The 17,447-nt window shown below is 37.3% G+C and overlaps 1 protein-coding gene and 1 pseudogene across 1 annotated transcript; one reads left to right on the top strand and one right to left on the bottom strand.

Annotated features, from left to right (window-relative positions):
• Nucleotides 1–4,793: 4,793 nt before the first annotated feature.
• Nucleotides 4,794–5,390, bottom strand: LOC125608664 (zinc finger protein WIP4-like). Its single transcript, XM_048779102.1, has one exon. It carries the CDS (start codon nt 5,388–5,390, stop codon nt 4,794–4,796), a length of 597 nt encoding a protein of 198 aa, XP_048635059.1.
• A 5,374-nt stretch (nt 5,391–10,764) lies between these two features.
• Nucleotides 10,765–12,363, top strand: LOC106451872 (annotated as a pseudogene).
• Nucleotides 12,364–17,447: the final 5,084 nt, after the last annotated feature.

Here is a 17,447-nt window from a genome sequence, read left to right as displayed (position 1 = left end):
CTGTGCTAAGGAGCAGAGAGCTCTCGTACTATGTAACCAGTTTGATACCTTGTTATCAGTAGCAAGTGGCTAGATGTGTGACAGATGTAAACAGATCCTGAGAGATCAATTAGGGTTGAGAGAGTGTCTCCAACTATATAAAGAAGTATAGGAGGTTGTAAACGTTTTGAGCTTTTGAAATATATTTTAAGTAAAGTTTAAGTCTTTCTTCTTTGTTCTTATGGTATCAGAGCTTTCTTAAATCCTTAACAGGTTGCTGTAATGGCAGAAAGAAACGATCCATATCCTTTTCCTTCAGACATCCATGTCACTAGCTCTGTCACTCTTAAGCTTAGCGACACAAACTACCTCCTTTGGAAGACACAGATTGAGGCTCTTCTCCGTTCTCAAAAGCTCCTTGGTTTCCCCACTGGTCTTACGCCAGCTCCTGCTGCTACTGTCGTCAACATCGTCAACGATGCTCCTGTCGAAGCTCCTAATCCAGCTCATGAAGCCTGGACGTGTACGGACGAGCTTGTTAAGTCATGGATCTTTGGAACTCTTACAGAAGAGGTTCTGGGTCTTGTTCATGCCCTTGCTACATCCCAAGATGTGTGGCTTGCCCTTGCCTCTCACTACAACAAGAGTTCTCTTGCTCGAGAGTTTGAACTCCGACGTCGTCTTCAACTCCTTTCTGTGAAAGGTAAAACCTTTTTGGTTTATTGTCGAGAGTTTAGGATTCTCTGTGACAATCTTAGTGCTATTGGTAAGCCGGTGGATGAAAACATGAAGATTTTCACCTTTCTGAATGGTCTGGGTCGCGAATATGATCCTATTACAACAGTGATTCAGAGCTCTCTGTCTCGACTCCCTCCTCAGACGTTCAATGATGTGGTCCTTGAGATCTCTGCTTTTGATGCAAAACTACAGTCGTATGAAGCTACTCCAGAGGTCTCTCCTCATCTTGCCTTCCAGACTCAACGTTTTGGAAACTCAAACTATGGTGGAAACAGAGGACGTGGCGGTTCTTTTGGTCGTTCTGGCAACTATCGAGGACGTGGTGGATATTCAACACGAGGCAGAGGTTTCACACAACAGGTTAATACCTCTGGTTGGAACCAACCTCCTGGATCTCAGTCTCAGGGTTCTCAATCAGGGAATACTCGTCCAGTATGTCAAATTTGTGGACGTGTTGGTCATGTGGCTTTGAAGTGTTGGAACAGATTTGATAATGCCTACCAGAGTAATGACACTCCTCACGCCCTAGCTGCTCTTCAAGTTTCAGATTCCAGTGGTCGCGAATGGCTTGCTGACTCGGGTGCTACAGCTCATATGACGCCTTCAGCCACCAACCTTCAGAACTCAGTTCCATATAACGGTCAAGAGACAGTTATGGTTGCAGATGGAACATATCTCCCTATCACTCATGTTGGATCCACTACCTTGAATACCACGACAGGTAGTCTCCCTCTTTGTGATATACTTGTGTGTCCATCAATGCAAAAATCTCTTTTGTCGGTCTCGAAACTGTGTGATGACTTCCCTTGTGGGGTCTATTTTGATGCTAATGCTGTCTCTGTGATTGATTTGAACACTCAGAAGGTAGTGACCAGAGGACAACGTCGTGAGAAACTTTATGTGTTGGAGCAACCTGACTTTGTAGCTTTCTATTCAAATCGACAGACTGTTGCAGGTGATCTAGTGTGGCATCAGCGTCTTGGTCATGCAAATCCTCAGGTTCTCCAACTCCTCAAAACCAGCAAGGCAATTTCAGTTAATAAGAGCAGCACCACTTCCGTCTGTGAACCTTGCCAGATGGGAAAGAGTTCTCAACTTCCTTTTTTTGATTCTGTCTCTAGTGTAATGGAACCACTTGATCGAATACACTGTGATCTATGGGGTCCTTCTCCAGTTGTATCTGTTCAGGGGTTCAAATATTATGCAGTCTTTGTAGACAACTATTCTCGTTATTCATGGATCTTTCCTCTAAAAATGAAATCTGATTTTTGTGATATCTTTATTGGATTTCAAAAACAAATCGAGAATCAGTTAAGCAAGAAGATCAAGGTGTTTCAGAGTGATGGTGGGGGTGAATTTATGAGTACGAGGTTTAGAGCACACTTACAGAATCATGGCATCCAGCATCTCATCTCCTGTCCGTCAACGCCTCAACAAAATGGCATATCGGAACGTAAACACCGGCACTTAACAGAATTGGGCCTGTCTATGATGTTTCAAAGTAAAGTCCCTTTACGTTTCTGGGTTGAGGCTTTCTACTCTGCCAACTTTATCACCAACATGCTTCCTTCTCCATCTCTGAAGAACAAGAGTCCCTCTGAGCTTATACTGAAAAAGGTTCCTGACTACAGTTTTCTTCGAGTTTTTGGGTCAGCCTGTTATCCTTGCTTACGCCCTTTCACTCAACATAAGTTCGAGCCACGGTCTCTTCAATGTGTCTTCTTAGGATATCATCCTCAATATAAGGGATACCGTTGTCTCTATCCTCCTACTGGTCGTGTCTACATTAACCGCCATGTTATATTTGATGAGACTTGCTTTCCATTCATGGATAAGTATAAGCATCTAGTCTCTCAACAGACCACAGGTATCATGGGAGCATGGCAAGCTGCAGATCCGCCTCAACGACAAGTCTTGCCAACTCTATCTTCCTTACGTTCTCAGGTGTTATCTCCGACTCATGCCTCACATGAAAATGTTGTGGAATATCCACTGGAAGATAATACTACTGAGACGTCTCCAGCGAACATCGGTCTTCAAACACCAGATCGTGAAGAGATGGTACTAAGGCCTAGTCCCGAGACCAACACTCAGCAAGCAGTAGAGCCCGTCACTGAGGAACAACGTCACCCCATGAGGACAAGATTACAGTCTGGAATTCGCAAACCGAACCCTCGGTATGCATTACTTGCGAGTACTACAATCCCTTCTCTACCTAAGACGGTGGCTGAAGCTTTAGCTCATCCGGGTTGGCGACAAGCTATGCTAGAAGAGTTGCAGTCTATTTTTCAGAATCACACGTGGTCCTTGGTTCCTCCTGAAGCTAGCATGAATGTATTGGGCTGTCGATGGGTGTTTACTGTTAAACTCAACGCTGATGGTACTCTACAGAAGCTAAAAGCACGCCTTGTTGCTAAGGGATTCAATCAAGAAGAAGGCATTGACTTCAATGAAACATATAGCCCTGTGGTCAGGACTTCTACCATTCGCATTGTGCTTACCGTGGCCACTGCGAAGCAATGGAATATAACTCAGCTTGATGTTAAGAATGCCTTCTTACATGGTGATTTACAAGAGCAAGTGTATATGGTGCAGCCTCCTGGTTTCGAAGATCACGCTCATCCTACTCATGTTTGCTCTTTGCATAAAGCTCTCTATGGTCTTAAACAAGCCCCAAGAGCCTGGTTTGACAAGTTTAGTAATTTTCTGATTGAGTATGGCTTCGTCTGTAGCAAGGCAGATCCTTCTCTATTTGTCTATCGTCACAATGGAGATACTCTTGTGCTGTTACTCTATGTTGATGACATCTTATTAACAGGATCTAACCCGGCGTTGTTCAAGTCTCTCATTAATGAGCTGAGTGCTCGGTTTGCGATGAAGGATCTGGGAACTTTCCATTACTTCTTGGGAGTACAAGCTCAACATCACTCTGATGGACTTTTTATTCATCAGGCCAAATATACAGAGGAGATACTTCATAGTGCTGGTATGTCAACCTGCAACCCGATCAACACTCCACTTCCTCTACGTCTTGATCATGTGTTCCAAGATACAACGCCATTTGCTCAACCCTTCTACTTTCGAAGTCTTGCCGGGAAGCTCCAGTATCTGACAATCACACGTCCGGATATACAATATGCTGTGAACTTTGTGTGTCAAAGAATGCATTCACCCACTGAGGCAGACTTTGGTCTCTTGAAGAGGATCTTACGGTATCTTCGTGGCACTTCGACAATGGGTTTATACTTATCTAAACACAGTAGCCTGGATGTGGTGTCTTATAGCGACAGTGACTGGGCAGGATGTCGAGATACCAGACGATCCACTACCGGTTTCAGTGTGTTACTTGGCTCTAACGTTATCTCGTGGTCGGCAAAACGACAACCTACAGTGTCTCGATCTTCTACTGAAGCCGAATACCGAGCTCTAGCAACCACAGCGTCAGAATTAACATGGGTCTCTTCCGTTCTTCGTGATCTCTTGGTTCCTCAGACGCGACCTGCTGTCCTTCGCTGTGATAACCTTTCCGCTGTTCAGCTCTCGGCCAATCCGGTCTTTCACAACAGGTCTAAACATTTTGACACTGACTACCATTATGTTCGTGAGAGAGTTGCCCTTGGTGTGCTTGAGGTTCAGCATGTTCCCTCTCATCTTCAACTGGCTGATATTTTTACTAAGTCCCTACCGCGACAATCATTTCAGCAACTGCGACATAAACTGAATGTTCGCGTTCCTCCCACATTCAGTTTACGGGGGAATGAAAGTGTAAAGGCCCAAGACATCACTCAAGCCCAACAGGAGTTGGCCCAAGTTATCAAAGGAGTCAACGGCTCTCTCAACCAGGATCAGAAGACGACAATAAGACAGAAGAGTGAGAAGAAGGGGACAGACTGTGCTAAGGAGCAGAGAGCTCTCGTACTATGTAACCAGTTTGATACCTTGTTATCAGTAGCAAGTGGCTAGATGTGTGACAGATGTAAACAGATCCTGAGAGATCAATTAGGGTTGAGAGAGTGTCTCCAACTATATAAAGAAGTATAGGAGGTTGTAAACGTTTTGAGCTTTTGAAATATATTTTAAGTAAAGTTTAAGTCTTTCTTCTTTGTTCTTATAGGGATCCAATAGTGATTATGACTACCCCTTTGTACACCACCATGACCATCATGATGATGATCAGAAGCAAGTGTAACTTCTACTCCATGGTATTGATGACGATCTTGATGATGCTCTTGGTCGGTAGAATCAAGGATGACATCGCTGCTGCTGCTCCCACCACCCCCGTAACCAATAGCGTCGCCACCGGGGTTTGGCAACCCTAGATGAAGATCCACGGTCACATCATAATGATGAGTACTTTCTTGGCATTGATCAAGATTATGATTAAGAAAGTTTGAATTAGAAGAGTTTTCGGTCGTCTCCATGAAATAGTATTCATGCTGAGGAACAATATCTTCTTTCTGCTTATGGATGGGGCTTAAACTAAGGAGAGGAAGAGCTTCTCTAAGTGGAGGAGATTCAGGTAAAGTAGAATTAGGGTTTATGTCTGTGGTATTGCGAGGGTAATAGAAGCTGCCATTAGAGTTGTAGATGTGTGAGAGAGAAGTGGAATAGTTGAAGCTATAGTCATAGCCGTCGACAACGCCATTGTTGAAGATACAAGCTGGATCAGACATTAGAAGACAGAGAGAATAAGAAAATATACGATATCTCTAGATGAGGTGTTTGTGTTTAAGAGGGCAAAGAATGCTATATATGCATGTACATACATATTAATAAATGAGTGTATACAACATGTGTGCGATGTGAAAAAACGGTGGCAAATGTAATTTAATAGAAAAAGGGTACGGAGAAAATGGTAGGAAGAAAAGAAACAAAGAGAAAGTTTGAAGAATGAAAAAGGAGACTTATTACTATCTTGGGACTCGAAGTGCACGCATGTATTGTTATATTAAAGTCAATTATTAAATCTTAATGAAACAACCATAGATGTTATTAAATATTAAAAATTTCTTGTCACAAAATACTGGATACCTAAGATCGGGTTAAACCCCCAGTGTATGTAGTATTCTGTAGTTCTATTGGTGTGGCAAGGAAATTTCTGATAAAAAATGCATTTTCGGATTCTGATGTAAGGGAGGGGATTCATTTACATGATTCGATTCTAAAGAACTATCAGTGAAGGGCCTAAAACATTTTGGTGATAAAAAGCAATCATAACTATCCGCTTATGTTGTCAGTCGACATGAATACCTAATTTTTATTGCGAACAACCAAATCTGTTTGGCACCAACAGACAGGTCATCATGAGATTAGTCGGTTGGGCTTCGGCCAACAGGATACCGTGGGTTATAAAAAAGCATGGTTAATAAGATCTAAGTGAATAATGATTGTACAGATGTATTATTAGATGAAAATGAGTTTTCACAAATGGTAACTGATTAATCGCTAACATGCAATACATAGCACATAGTGTTTTTAGTCTTTTGATTAAGATCATTGATCGATTTAAATTAATTCAGAAGATGTTTTAGGTTCAGTAATATTGTATAGTTCATATATAATTAATGTTTTGGTTTGATAATTAGTTTGAGCAAAAAGCCCGAGTCCCTCAGCAAATGAAAGCCTATTAGACAGACAGAGTATGGAAAGGATCAAATAAAATGGACAAGATCGGGAATCAAGGATAAAAGTTTGTCTCCTTCAATGTCTAACAGTAAATTACAAAATGTATGTAAGAAAGAAAGCATCGAATCAAGAGTTGATAAACATTTTTTGGTTTTGTGGGGAGATTGATCGCGTTGGAAAATGAGACGGTCGTGATCTAAGACAGCACTTGCGTTGGTGGTCTCATCTCCATGTCGGCTCGGCTTCAGAAACATATTACTTGGGAACTCCAAATATTTATTTATAACTCATTGACATAACTTCAAGTAGTAATCAGATAAAAGTTTGCAGCAACTTTCCCTAGCGTTTTCAGATGATGTACGCTGAGTAATAAGAAAACCAACTACTACAACCACTAGATTCATAAGATCACCTAACTGTTGACGCATATAGACTCTATAAAGTAGTATACTCTGCCGCTATCCCATATGAAAATATGTATATATGGTTAATACTTTTTAATATATTACATATATATAGTTAGTTTTTAATACTTACAAGTATTTTCTATGAACAAAAATGCGTCAATATATTGGCTATTGCTCTACTAGCTCGAGACTATGGATAAGAATGTTAACTGAGGATTAGTATATAAGCGGAATTGTGGTATGGTGTAACTGCGATTCACACGGTTTCGATAGAATAAACGGTGCGAAATAATGTTTTAGAACAAAATTATTTTGCGGTCTGGATAGATAAATATTTAAAATTAAACATATAATTTTTATTTCGTAATATAAATTAAAAAACCAATTATTGTATTTAGCCGGTTTGCCGTTTTGGCGAATTTAACCAATTTTCCAAATGAACTCAAATCTAAAGATAACATAACCATGAATCAGACAGAGGAATGAATTACAGTTCAACCGCCCTATCGAGTTTTCAGATAGATTTTATATATAATTAAGATGGTTCATATAGAAAATATTATAAATTTGAGTAATTTTAGATATTCAAAAAGAAACAATCAGTTGTAAATTAAATTTAAGATATTTAGTATTTTAACTTATAGTTTCATTTTTAAACTATTAATTATAATAAAGAAATATATTATATATATTCAATTTATATGATTTAATTTAACCATGTTTGGATTTTTAAAATTTTGACTATAAATTATAACTTAGGTAGTCGTTATAAATCTGTTTTATTTTATGAAAGTAATTATTTAAATATGTTAAAAGTATGTTTTGAAAGTTAGTTATTAACTGGCCAAATCTTTGTAGAACTATAATTAAATATGTTTTATTAAAATGTCAAATTAAACAAAAAAACGCACATGGACAGCACTATAAGAGCATCTCCAACAAGTCCCTTCATATTTTATGGGATCCAGCTTTAAAATAAAGGGTTGAAGGGGTGATTCTCCTATGGTGACCTTCAAATTTTTTTTCTTAAAAACTTATATTTTACATTTTAATCATCAATTTCAATAATAGTTCATTATAGTCATTAAAGTTCTTATAAACTAACAATAAACCCATATTAATATTTGGTATTGACATAATTAGTAAACATATTTAACTATAACATCAAATTACTTATAATAAAAGATAAAAAAACACTAACACATAAAATTACATATAATAATAAAACATAAACAATTCAAATTACAATATATATATAAATATATGTATATATATAATACAAAACTAATCAATACGATTGTTTTCATAATGCTCCCAAATATGCTCAATCAAAGCATTTTAAGTGTAATATTTCAGCTAATGGATTTACCTGAATATTAGTATTGTAAGATATATTTTAGTGTGTAATATTTCAGTTTATGTATCTTTTATTTTGATGTAAAATATTATGATTGTATTATAATTTTGTATTTGTGTAAAATTTTTGAAATATATTATGTGAAATAATATGTTTATATTATATTTTTATTAATATTAGTATATATTGGTATATAATATTTATTAATATATTATTGTTATTTAAAAATAATTTTATAAGACCACAATTATAATATTTAAGTGCCAATATAGTTATAATAATAGAATGCCAAATAATAAATAATAAGTACACAATCATTAAACATACATAAATAGCAAGACTAAAGTGAAAAGTAAACAGTGTTTTAAAGACCGCTACAGTGTCCCTTCAAATTTGAAGGTGTATTGTTCACCCTTTTAAAATTTGAAGGGATAAAAGATTATTGGAATGCAAAAACTTTTGAAAAATAAATTGATAAAGGACTATTTGGAGATGCTCTAACTTGTGATAAAACGACAAAGTGCGTTTTTCATATGTTATGTTGTAAAAAACAAAAAATAAAAACTTTTCTTGTTGAGTGAATAATTTGATTTGAAACGCACTATGAATTAAAGTTTTGCTTAATTGTAACATCTATAATATTTTAGTCACATCATACCAATTCCGCCCCGCACATTGGTTCCCATTCACAAATATATGATCGATTTTCATTATGTTCGCATTTTACCATTTCAGCATCGAGTAGTTTATGTCCTATACAGTTTGACGGTGGATTATGATACAGAAGATTGGTATAATTTTAAGAGAACATTGTTCTCTTATCAATACATTACTTTTATAAGAGTTAAATTGTTTTCTCTGAAACTTTTGTTCTTTTCTCATATTTGATTAATTACATTATAAGATCGACGAGGGTCAACATTAGTGGGTTTGAACTTTGAACAGAAGCTGCAGTGGTCACAATGTGTGAACTCGGAAAGATTGGTGCCAAAAGTATATTAATTAAGAGGACATGTTAATTTGATGTTACTAGTTAGTAGTACTAGATTATAAACGAAGAAGGGGATGTTCCCGAGCAAGCACGAGTGTGCATATTTTTTTGTATTTGGACCTTTTTGCAATTGCATAAGTGCATTCTTTCAAGTTTCAACCTCTCTTGTCTTTTATGTATCCTTTGTTGTCTCTTCTCAGACATTTTTATCTATATATGCACCGCATGTCAATTTCTTTTCTAATGCTATTATTTTATGTTATCTTGTAAAGTGCATGTCTGTATGTTCTTCTAAACTAGTTGCTTTGGGATTGGCCATGATGTTGTTTTATGAGTTTTCAACTCAAAAATCTACTGGGGTGCCTCTCAATTATATACTATGTTTTTATTTTTAATTACACCATGTTAAGTTTTATGAAATTCCATAAGCAATTTTGAATAAAATTGAATTGTATCATTTTACAAAGAACTTTTTTTAAAATTTGGTGACAATCAAAGAATAAAAAGAAAATCATACAACTTAATTAGTTTTTCTTTTTTTTGTTGTAAAGTTTCATTTAAATATCAAAAACTATTACTAAGCTTCGCCAATCTTAATTCATTTTTTATTTATTACAACTAAGGACGGACAAAAAAAGACGAGATCCGTAAATTTGGACTGATCTGCCAAATCTAAACTGAATCTAACATAATATTCAAATGAATTTTGTTTTACTTTATCATAAGTTTTGGGTCTTACTCAATCGTGAACTCAAAAAAATATCGGAAGAAACCCAAAAAGAAAAAAAATCATACCAAGCACAATCTTGAATAACTATATAAATTATTCATATATCCAATATGCATGTAACATGAATAATTAGTTTTTAATGTATTTTTGATATTTGGTCAAATACTGAGATTTTTACAGTGTGATATATGCATTTCAAGTTTCATTATGAATAAATTTCAACAATATTATTTATCTTTGTATTTTAAATGACACTACATTTATAGAGTTGTGAGTTTAAATTCTTTATGTTTATCTTTTCTTAATAATTATTTTTTTAATTACGCCACCAAATCTTTGTTAGTACAGATTATTTAAACTTTTCAAGTTTATGAACTAATATATATATATATATATATATATTTTCAAGTTACAAATTATTTTGATCATTGAATCCGAATTAAAACCAAACGGATTCAGTTGAAATTGTAAAGTGTTAATATATTCGAACCACCCCTAGAAAACTAAAATAAAATCTGAACCAATCTTTAAGAATATCCAAATGAGTCTAAACTCCATACTCCCGAAGAATCGAAATTCAATTCAATCTGAACTGAACCTGATTGAATACATGCCCATGCATAATTGCAAACTACATATTACTCAAGCCCTCTGAGGTGAATATATCATTCTCTGTGATTTATATCATGGCTAGACACTGTTTCGCATCGTTTTCTGAGTCTATCGACCTAGGTGTGTGTATAAGTAACTAAAATAAAATACTTGCAAATCTTTTGGTTTGGGAAAAAAAAAAATCAAAGACTATCGACGTCAGAGAAATTCAAACTCTCGCAGGCAGAAGAGCCCGTTCGCTTAACGGAGAACACCTTAACCACTTGGGCCCAATAACAAGGGCCCAATACGAAGGGCCCAGTTAAGTTTAATTTCTCTCAAAAACATTTTAATTTATACGGTTCTTCCATCCTACTGCGATTCCAAATTCGAAAAGCAGAAAAGCTCTTCGAAAGTTCCAATCGATTTGATCGTACAAAAAAAGGCGGCACCGGAGATACTTCCCTCCGGCGACAATGTTCTACAGAGGGTAAGCCCCACTATCATCATCTCCGTTTAGTTATTCCTCAGTGATCTGATTCCATCAGCTTCCGCAATTAGGGTTTTATCGTTATCGAACTCATTTCATACGATTTGATCTGAAAATTTCGATCTGCAATCTCTCAGAACGGTGTAGTGTAGTGTATCCATAGATAAGAGATTCAATTTTGTTATTGGTGAATGTGTAGATATGGAGATGGTCGCGATGGGCGCGAAATGGGACCTAAGAGACAGAGAATGATTGAACAAGCTCCTCCTCCAGGAACATTCTACGGACCTCACCCTGGCTCTGCCTTTATGTTCAACCCTTACGGTTTCGTTCCTCCTCCTGTTTTCCCTGTGGTTAGACTCCGTGGTCTCCCCTTTGACTGCGCTGAGCTGGACGTTGTGGAGTTCTTCCGTGGCTTAGATGTGGTTGATGTCTTGTTTGTTCACAAGAACAATAAGGTCACTGGTGAAGCCTTTTGTGTTCTTGGCGTTCCTCTTCAGGTCGATTTCGCGTTACATAAGAACAGGCAGAACATGGGGAGGAGATATGTGGAGGTTTTTAGGAGTACGAAGCAGGAGTACTATAAGGCTATGCTAATGAGGTTGCGGAGTCTCGTGTCCATGGTACGGTTACTGGTGGTGGTGGTGGTGGTGGTGACGGTGGAAGAGGTGGTGGGAGCGGTGGGCATTCGCCTCGTAGAAACGTGCAGAGGGTTAGATCGAGTGATGATGGGAAAGAGAATGCTGACCATACGGGTATCTTGAGATTGAGAGGATTACCTTTCTCGGCCGGGAAGGAAGATATACTTGACTTCTTCAAAGATTTTGATCTGTCTGAAGACTCTATTCATGTTACCGTCAATGGTGAAGGGAGACCCACTGGAGACGCGTTTGTAGAGTTTGGGAGTGCTGAAGAATCGAGAGCTGCGATGGTCAAGGACAGGAAGATGCTCGGGAGCCGGTACATAGAACTGTTTCCTTCTTCGGTTGAAGAGTTAGAGGATGCACTATCAAGGGGAAGGTGATCCACCACACCTGTCATGGTACTTTCATACTTTCTTCTTTTCCTTAATGATTGTCAGAAGAAGATCACAACTTCGACGCATTAGTGGTTTCGTTTTGATGTAGTGTCTGGTCAGGGTGCTACTAGTTTTGTCCTTTCTTTAGATTCTGCTGTGTTCTGCATCAGTGTCTTAAGTTTCGAGTCAAATAGGTTCTGAATCCTCTTTTGATTCACTCCCGTTGCTCCCTATTGTGGCTCTTGATCAAGCCTTGTTGGATTGTAACATTATTAGGATTTTGCTGAAAGTTGTGGGAATAGTAATGATCTTGATTGATGCTCTCTTCTGTGAGACTAGTGGTTAAAACGACAGAAACCTTGAAGAGATCAATGGTTTTGGATCTTTTTGTGGTGTTGATGTAAAAAAGACTGAGAAAAGTTATTTGTCTTCATTGATCTTTTGGTTCGGTGAGTAAAACGATAAACAGTATTGAGCATCTCTCTCGTCTTTGATAGTTTCTTGACAGTATCTCAGACATATTATATCGGTAGGGCCAAAACCATTGGACATAACAGTATCAGCATAGTTGTTACGTCTATTTATTTCTTACCTTTTTCACTTCGAGTGTCACTTATAAAACCCATGGCAGAAATATCAAAAACAAATGTACGGCTGGATCATAATAATTGTGAGCATATAATTATTCGAATTGAAAATGTCACTGTGCGAGCAGAAGAAGAGACTTTTGGGGTTTATCCGGTTGAAAATTACACCATTGTCTTTTGTCATTCTCTGTTTTCTTGCACATACATCTGAACCAAGTCTGACAATTACTTAAAAGTGAATTGTCTGAACTCTGAATGTACAATATAACAAAGGGGGTCAGAACTTTAAGACCCTATATTTAAATATAAAAATATGAACTTTAAGACCCTATATTTAAATATAAAAATATGAACATTAACAAAAAACAAAGGCAGCAGAGATTTAAAACCTCAATAATCTTTTTATAATTGCACAGGTGGCGTTTTATCACATTCATCTTTGAAAAGAAGAACCTTTATGTTTTCATGGCTGAAACCATATTGCTTTGAAGGTAATGATAATGAGCTTGGCTAACATGTGGAAATCGGATGGCGCCGTAGATTAAGAAGAATAACATATTTATTTGAAATAATTTGTTAGTGAATATGGTCTCTTGAAAAGAAACATGGCGTTATTTCGTTTTCTTTTTATTAGAATTAAAGAAATGCAGGTGTAAATTTGATTTTTTTTTTTTGTAAAAACATTGTGATCAAGCATGTGCTAACAAAATAAAATAACGCGTTACAAAAGTACAGAAATATTATTTTTAGCAAAATTTAATGCTTTTTAAATAATATGTAGTTGTAGATACAAAAGTTAAGTAAGATAATTTAATAATTTTAGTTTTTGTATAGTTTAATAATTTGACCCGTTGTGATGGTGGGAGATAATATTATTAAGAAAAATATATTTTAAAATTTACACTGAATTAATATTTACTTATAATATTTCTAGTTATAATTATAAATTTAATTAGTATATAAGCAATAATAATTTCTTAGAAGTTATAAGTTTTTTATAGTTAATATGAAATACTTAAAATTAAAAGTATTATCTAGATGGTAGAATAATCTCATATGTGATAGTGTATTTATTTAAATAATCTAACGTATAAGCAATGGCTAATTTATTTTTAATGAGAGTTTTATGAATAGTTTAAAACAGTAAAAATTACATAAAGTAACAAGGTTAATTTCAAACAATATTCTTGTTTTAATAATATAAATTAATAATTCGTTTATCTTTGATGTCTGAACATCTAAGATGAATGAGAATCTCAGTTGCCGATTAGCATAGTGAATCCTATGTTTTAGGATCCCATGACAAGAGCCAGTCTCGCATATTTTATGTACTTGTTTGGTTTGTAAAGGTTTGTTCACTTTTGATTTTAACATTTTGTTTTTAGAATTGACATTGTTGTCGTTGTTTCTAATAGACTAATACTGGTACAACCATACTACCTCAACTAAAATCAGAAAGAGTTAGTTGTGGTGTACACAAACCCATGCATATTTGTAGCTAATATACATATTATATACTACTATATAGATTAAATTTGCATGTCAGTCCACGTGATCGTCTTCCTTACTAGCTACATCAAAGTTTGTGTCAACATTATTGTAGTGATTTATCCTTTAGCGATCAAGTTATTTAGGTCATTCTTAGCTCATATTCATTTACTCTGTTATGTGTGTGTTTGTTTGTGCAGAAAGTAAACGACACAGAGAGATTTAGAGTTCCCAAGGCTATTAACGAAGCTCTTGGTACATCTCGTGAGTAACAGGATACAAGATAGCACTCAGAGCTTTATCACTCACCAAGCTCACACCACTCACCAATCTCACGTCTCTCAACCAAAGATCTATGTCCTTCAGAGCGCAATGAACACTCCAAAGGTGAAGATACGCTCTCACCCTTCTCACGTGTTTCTCTCACTCGCTCAATCCAGATCTTTTGTGACGTTACGGTATGTGTGCTATCTCTCTCTTCTTATCCTGTACTCCTTATATACTCAGACTCTTCAGGTAGATTCGCTGACCACTTGACCATGCCAGCTCACTACTCTCCAACGGAAAGCAGATGACGTGCTCCTTCACACACTCTGTGTGATCATCATCAAAACGCTGAGTATAAGTCTTTCAGGCTTAAGTAACCAGATGATCTTCTCCTGGGCCTTCACATAAACTTGTCTCAGCCCATTACTCATATTCCAGCCCGAAACCCGGAAATAGAGAAACAGAAGACGACAAATCTCCACCTTGTTTCCAATTTCCGACAGCCACTTAGAGCAGCTTCACCTTTCCGATCATAAACTTGTCGGAAAATAACCTTGATCTGAACCGATCTAGTTCCCGTTGCTGAGAACTCTCAGACAACTTCTACCTTCTTCAAACTTCTTCACTGGAACTGCTTTTGTGAGAATATCAGCTGGATTCTCAAGAGTTCCAATCTTCGTAACAATTATCGATCCATCAGCCACAACATCTCTGATGAAGTGCAACCTTACATCGATGTGTTTCGTCCTCTCGTGGAAGACACTGTTCCGAGCTAGGCACAACGCGCTTTGAGAATCACAGAAGATCTCCACCTTCTTCTGTTCAATACCAAACTCTGAGGTAATTCCCTGAAGCCATAATGCTTCTTTTGTTGCTTCTACTAACGCCATATACTCCGCTTCCGTTGTAGATAAGGCAACAATATGTTGAAGACCTGAGCGCCAGCTCACGGTATTTCCTCCAACCTGAAAAACGTAACCGGTGATTGACCTTCTCCGATCTAGGTCAGATGCATAGTCACTATCACAGTAGCCCTTCACTTCAAAACTATCTCCTTTCTTGAATGTCAAACTCATGTCTGTAGTGCCTCTTATGTAGCGCATTAACCACTTAACCGCATTCCAGTGGTCTTGTCCTGGAGCACTCATGAAACGACTCACCAGCCCCACTCCGTAAGCAATGTCAGGCCGAGTCCCGATCATTGAATACATAAGACTGCCTACAGCACTTGAATACGGTACGCTTTCCATCATCTTTTTAACTTCAGAACGTAGATCTTGCTGAGTACTAGTCAACTTGAAATGTGATCCCATAGGAGTAGACACTGGTTTAGATTCTTCCATCATGAAATTCCTTAACACTTTGCATAGATAAGACTCTTGAGACAAAGTAAGAACACCCTTTTCTCTGTCTCTGTGTATGTCCATTCCTAAAATTCTCTTGGCAGAACCTAGATCCTTCATCTCAAACTCGCTTCCTAATAACTCTTTCAAGCTTTTGATCTCCTTCATATCTCTAGCTGCCACTAGCATATCATCCACGTATAGTAGCAAGTAGATCACTTCTCCACCTCCATATGACTTAAAGTAAGCACATGAGTCATATAGACTCCTTTCAAAACCTTGAGACATCATAAAATCGTTGAACCTGAGGTTCCATTGTCTTGGAGATTGCTTTAAACCATAAAGTGATCTCTTCAATAGACACACTTTGTCTCCCTTCTTGTAACCCTCTGGCTGTTCCATCAAAATTCTTTCATCTAGATTCCCATGTAAAAATGCCGTTTTTACATCTAACTGTTCGAGCTCCAGATTCTGATGAACAACCATAGACAGAAGAAGCCTAATTGTAACATGTTTCACTACCGGTGAGAAAACCTCGTGATAATCAATTCCCTCAATCTGAGAATAACCTTTAGCTACAATCCTTCCTTTGTATCTTTTATTTTCTCCACCTGGAACTCCAGGTTTGATCTTATATATCCACTTGCAGCCAATAGTTCTTTCTCCTTCTGGTCTATCAATCAGAATCCATGTATGATTCTTTTCCAAAGACTCCATCTCCTCATCTGAAGCTGCTCGCCACTTCTTACCATTTTTACTTCGAATAGCTTCACTGAAAGTCAGTGGTTCTTCTTCTTCAATCAAGTCTGCCATCACCAGGGCATAAGCAGCAACATCTCCATCATCATATCGACTTGGAGGCTTAATGATCCTCTTCTTCCTGTCCCGGGCTAACATGTAATCTGTTAGACCTCCAGGTGACACTTCTTGAGATGGCTCAGCCTCTTGATCATCACCCAAAGAAGCTCCACCTTCAGTGGAAATCTCAGCCTGTTCTTCCATCAATTCATCTCCAGGGAGAATAAACTTTACCTGCTTTCTTCTAGCATCAGGTTGAACAGATTCAATAGCCTCCTCCTTTTCAATATCCTTGAAAACCACATTCTCATGGAATGCAACATTTCGACTGATGACTATCTTCTTCTCTTCTAGGTTCCAGATTCTGTAACCTTTAACCCCCTGAGGATATCCCAAAAATACACCTTTCTTTGCCCTTGGCTTCAACTTCCCTTGATCTACATGATAATACACCAAACATCCAAACCGCTTCATGTGACCATACTCTGGTGCCTTCCCAGACCAAACTTCTTCAGGAACCTTCAGACCAATCGGAATGGAAGGAGTCCTGTTAATCATATACACCTTGAAGACGCCTCAGCCCAGAAAGATTCTCCAAGACCAGTCTCACTTAGGAGACTTCTTACCTTCTCCAAAACGGTTCTGTTAAGCCTCTCAGCTACTCCATTTTGTTGCGGGATATAAGGACAAGTCTTGTGTCTTAGAATTCCTTTTCCCTTACAGAAATCATCAAATACTTTGTTACAGTATTCAAGACCATTATCTGTCCTTAGTGCTTTGAGACTCTTTCCACTTTGATTCTCTACTAACGCTAGCCATTCCACAAATTTTGAGAAGGCTTCATCTTTCGTCTTTAGAAAATACACCCAAACCTTCCGAGAGAAATCATCCACAAAGGAGATATAGTACTGACACTTAGACAGGCTTGGAGTTACATTCGGTGATCCCCACAGGTCTGAATGAACATAAGCCAATGGTTCTTCTGAGTTGTGTTTACCTTTCTTAAATGATATCTTATGAAATTTCCCGAGAATACAA

The sequence above is a fragment of the Brassica napus genome, chromosome A5 (assembly GCF_020379485.1).
Source record: "Brassica napus cultivar Da-Ae chromosome A5, Da-Ae, whole genome shotgun sequence".
NCBI lineage: Eukaryota > Viridiplantae > Streptophyta > Magnoliopsida > Brassicales > Brassicaceae > Brassica > Brassica napus.
Note: the sequence above shows the minus strand (reverse complement) of the source record. Positions and strands in the feature narration are given on the sequence as shown.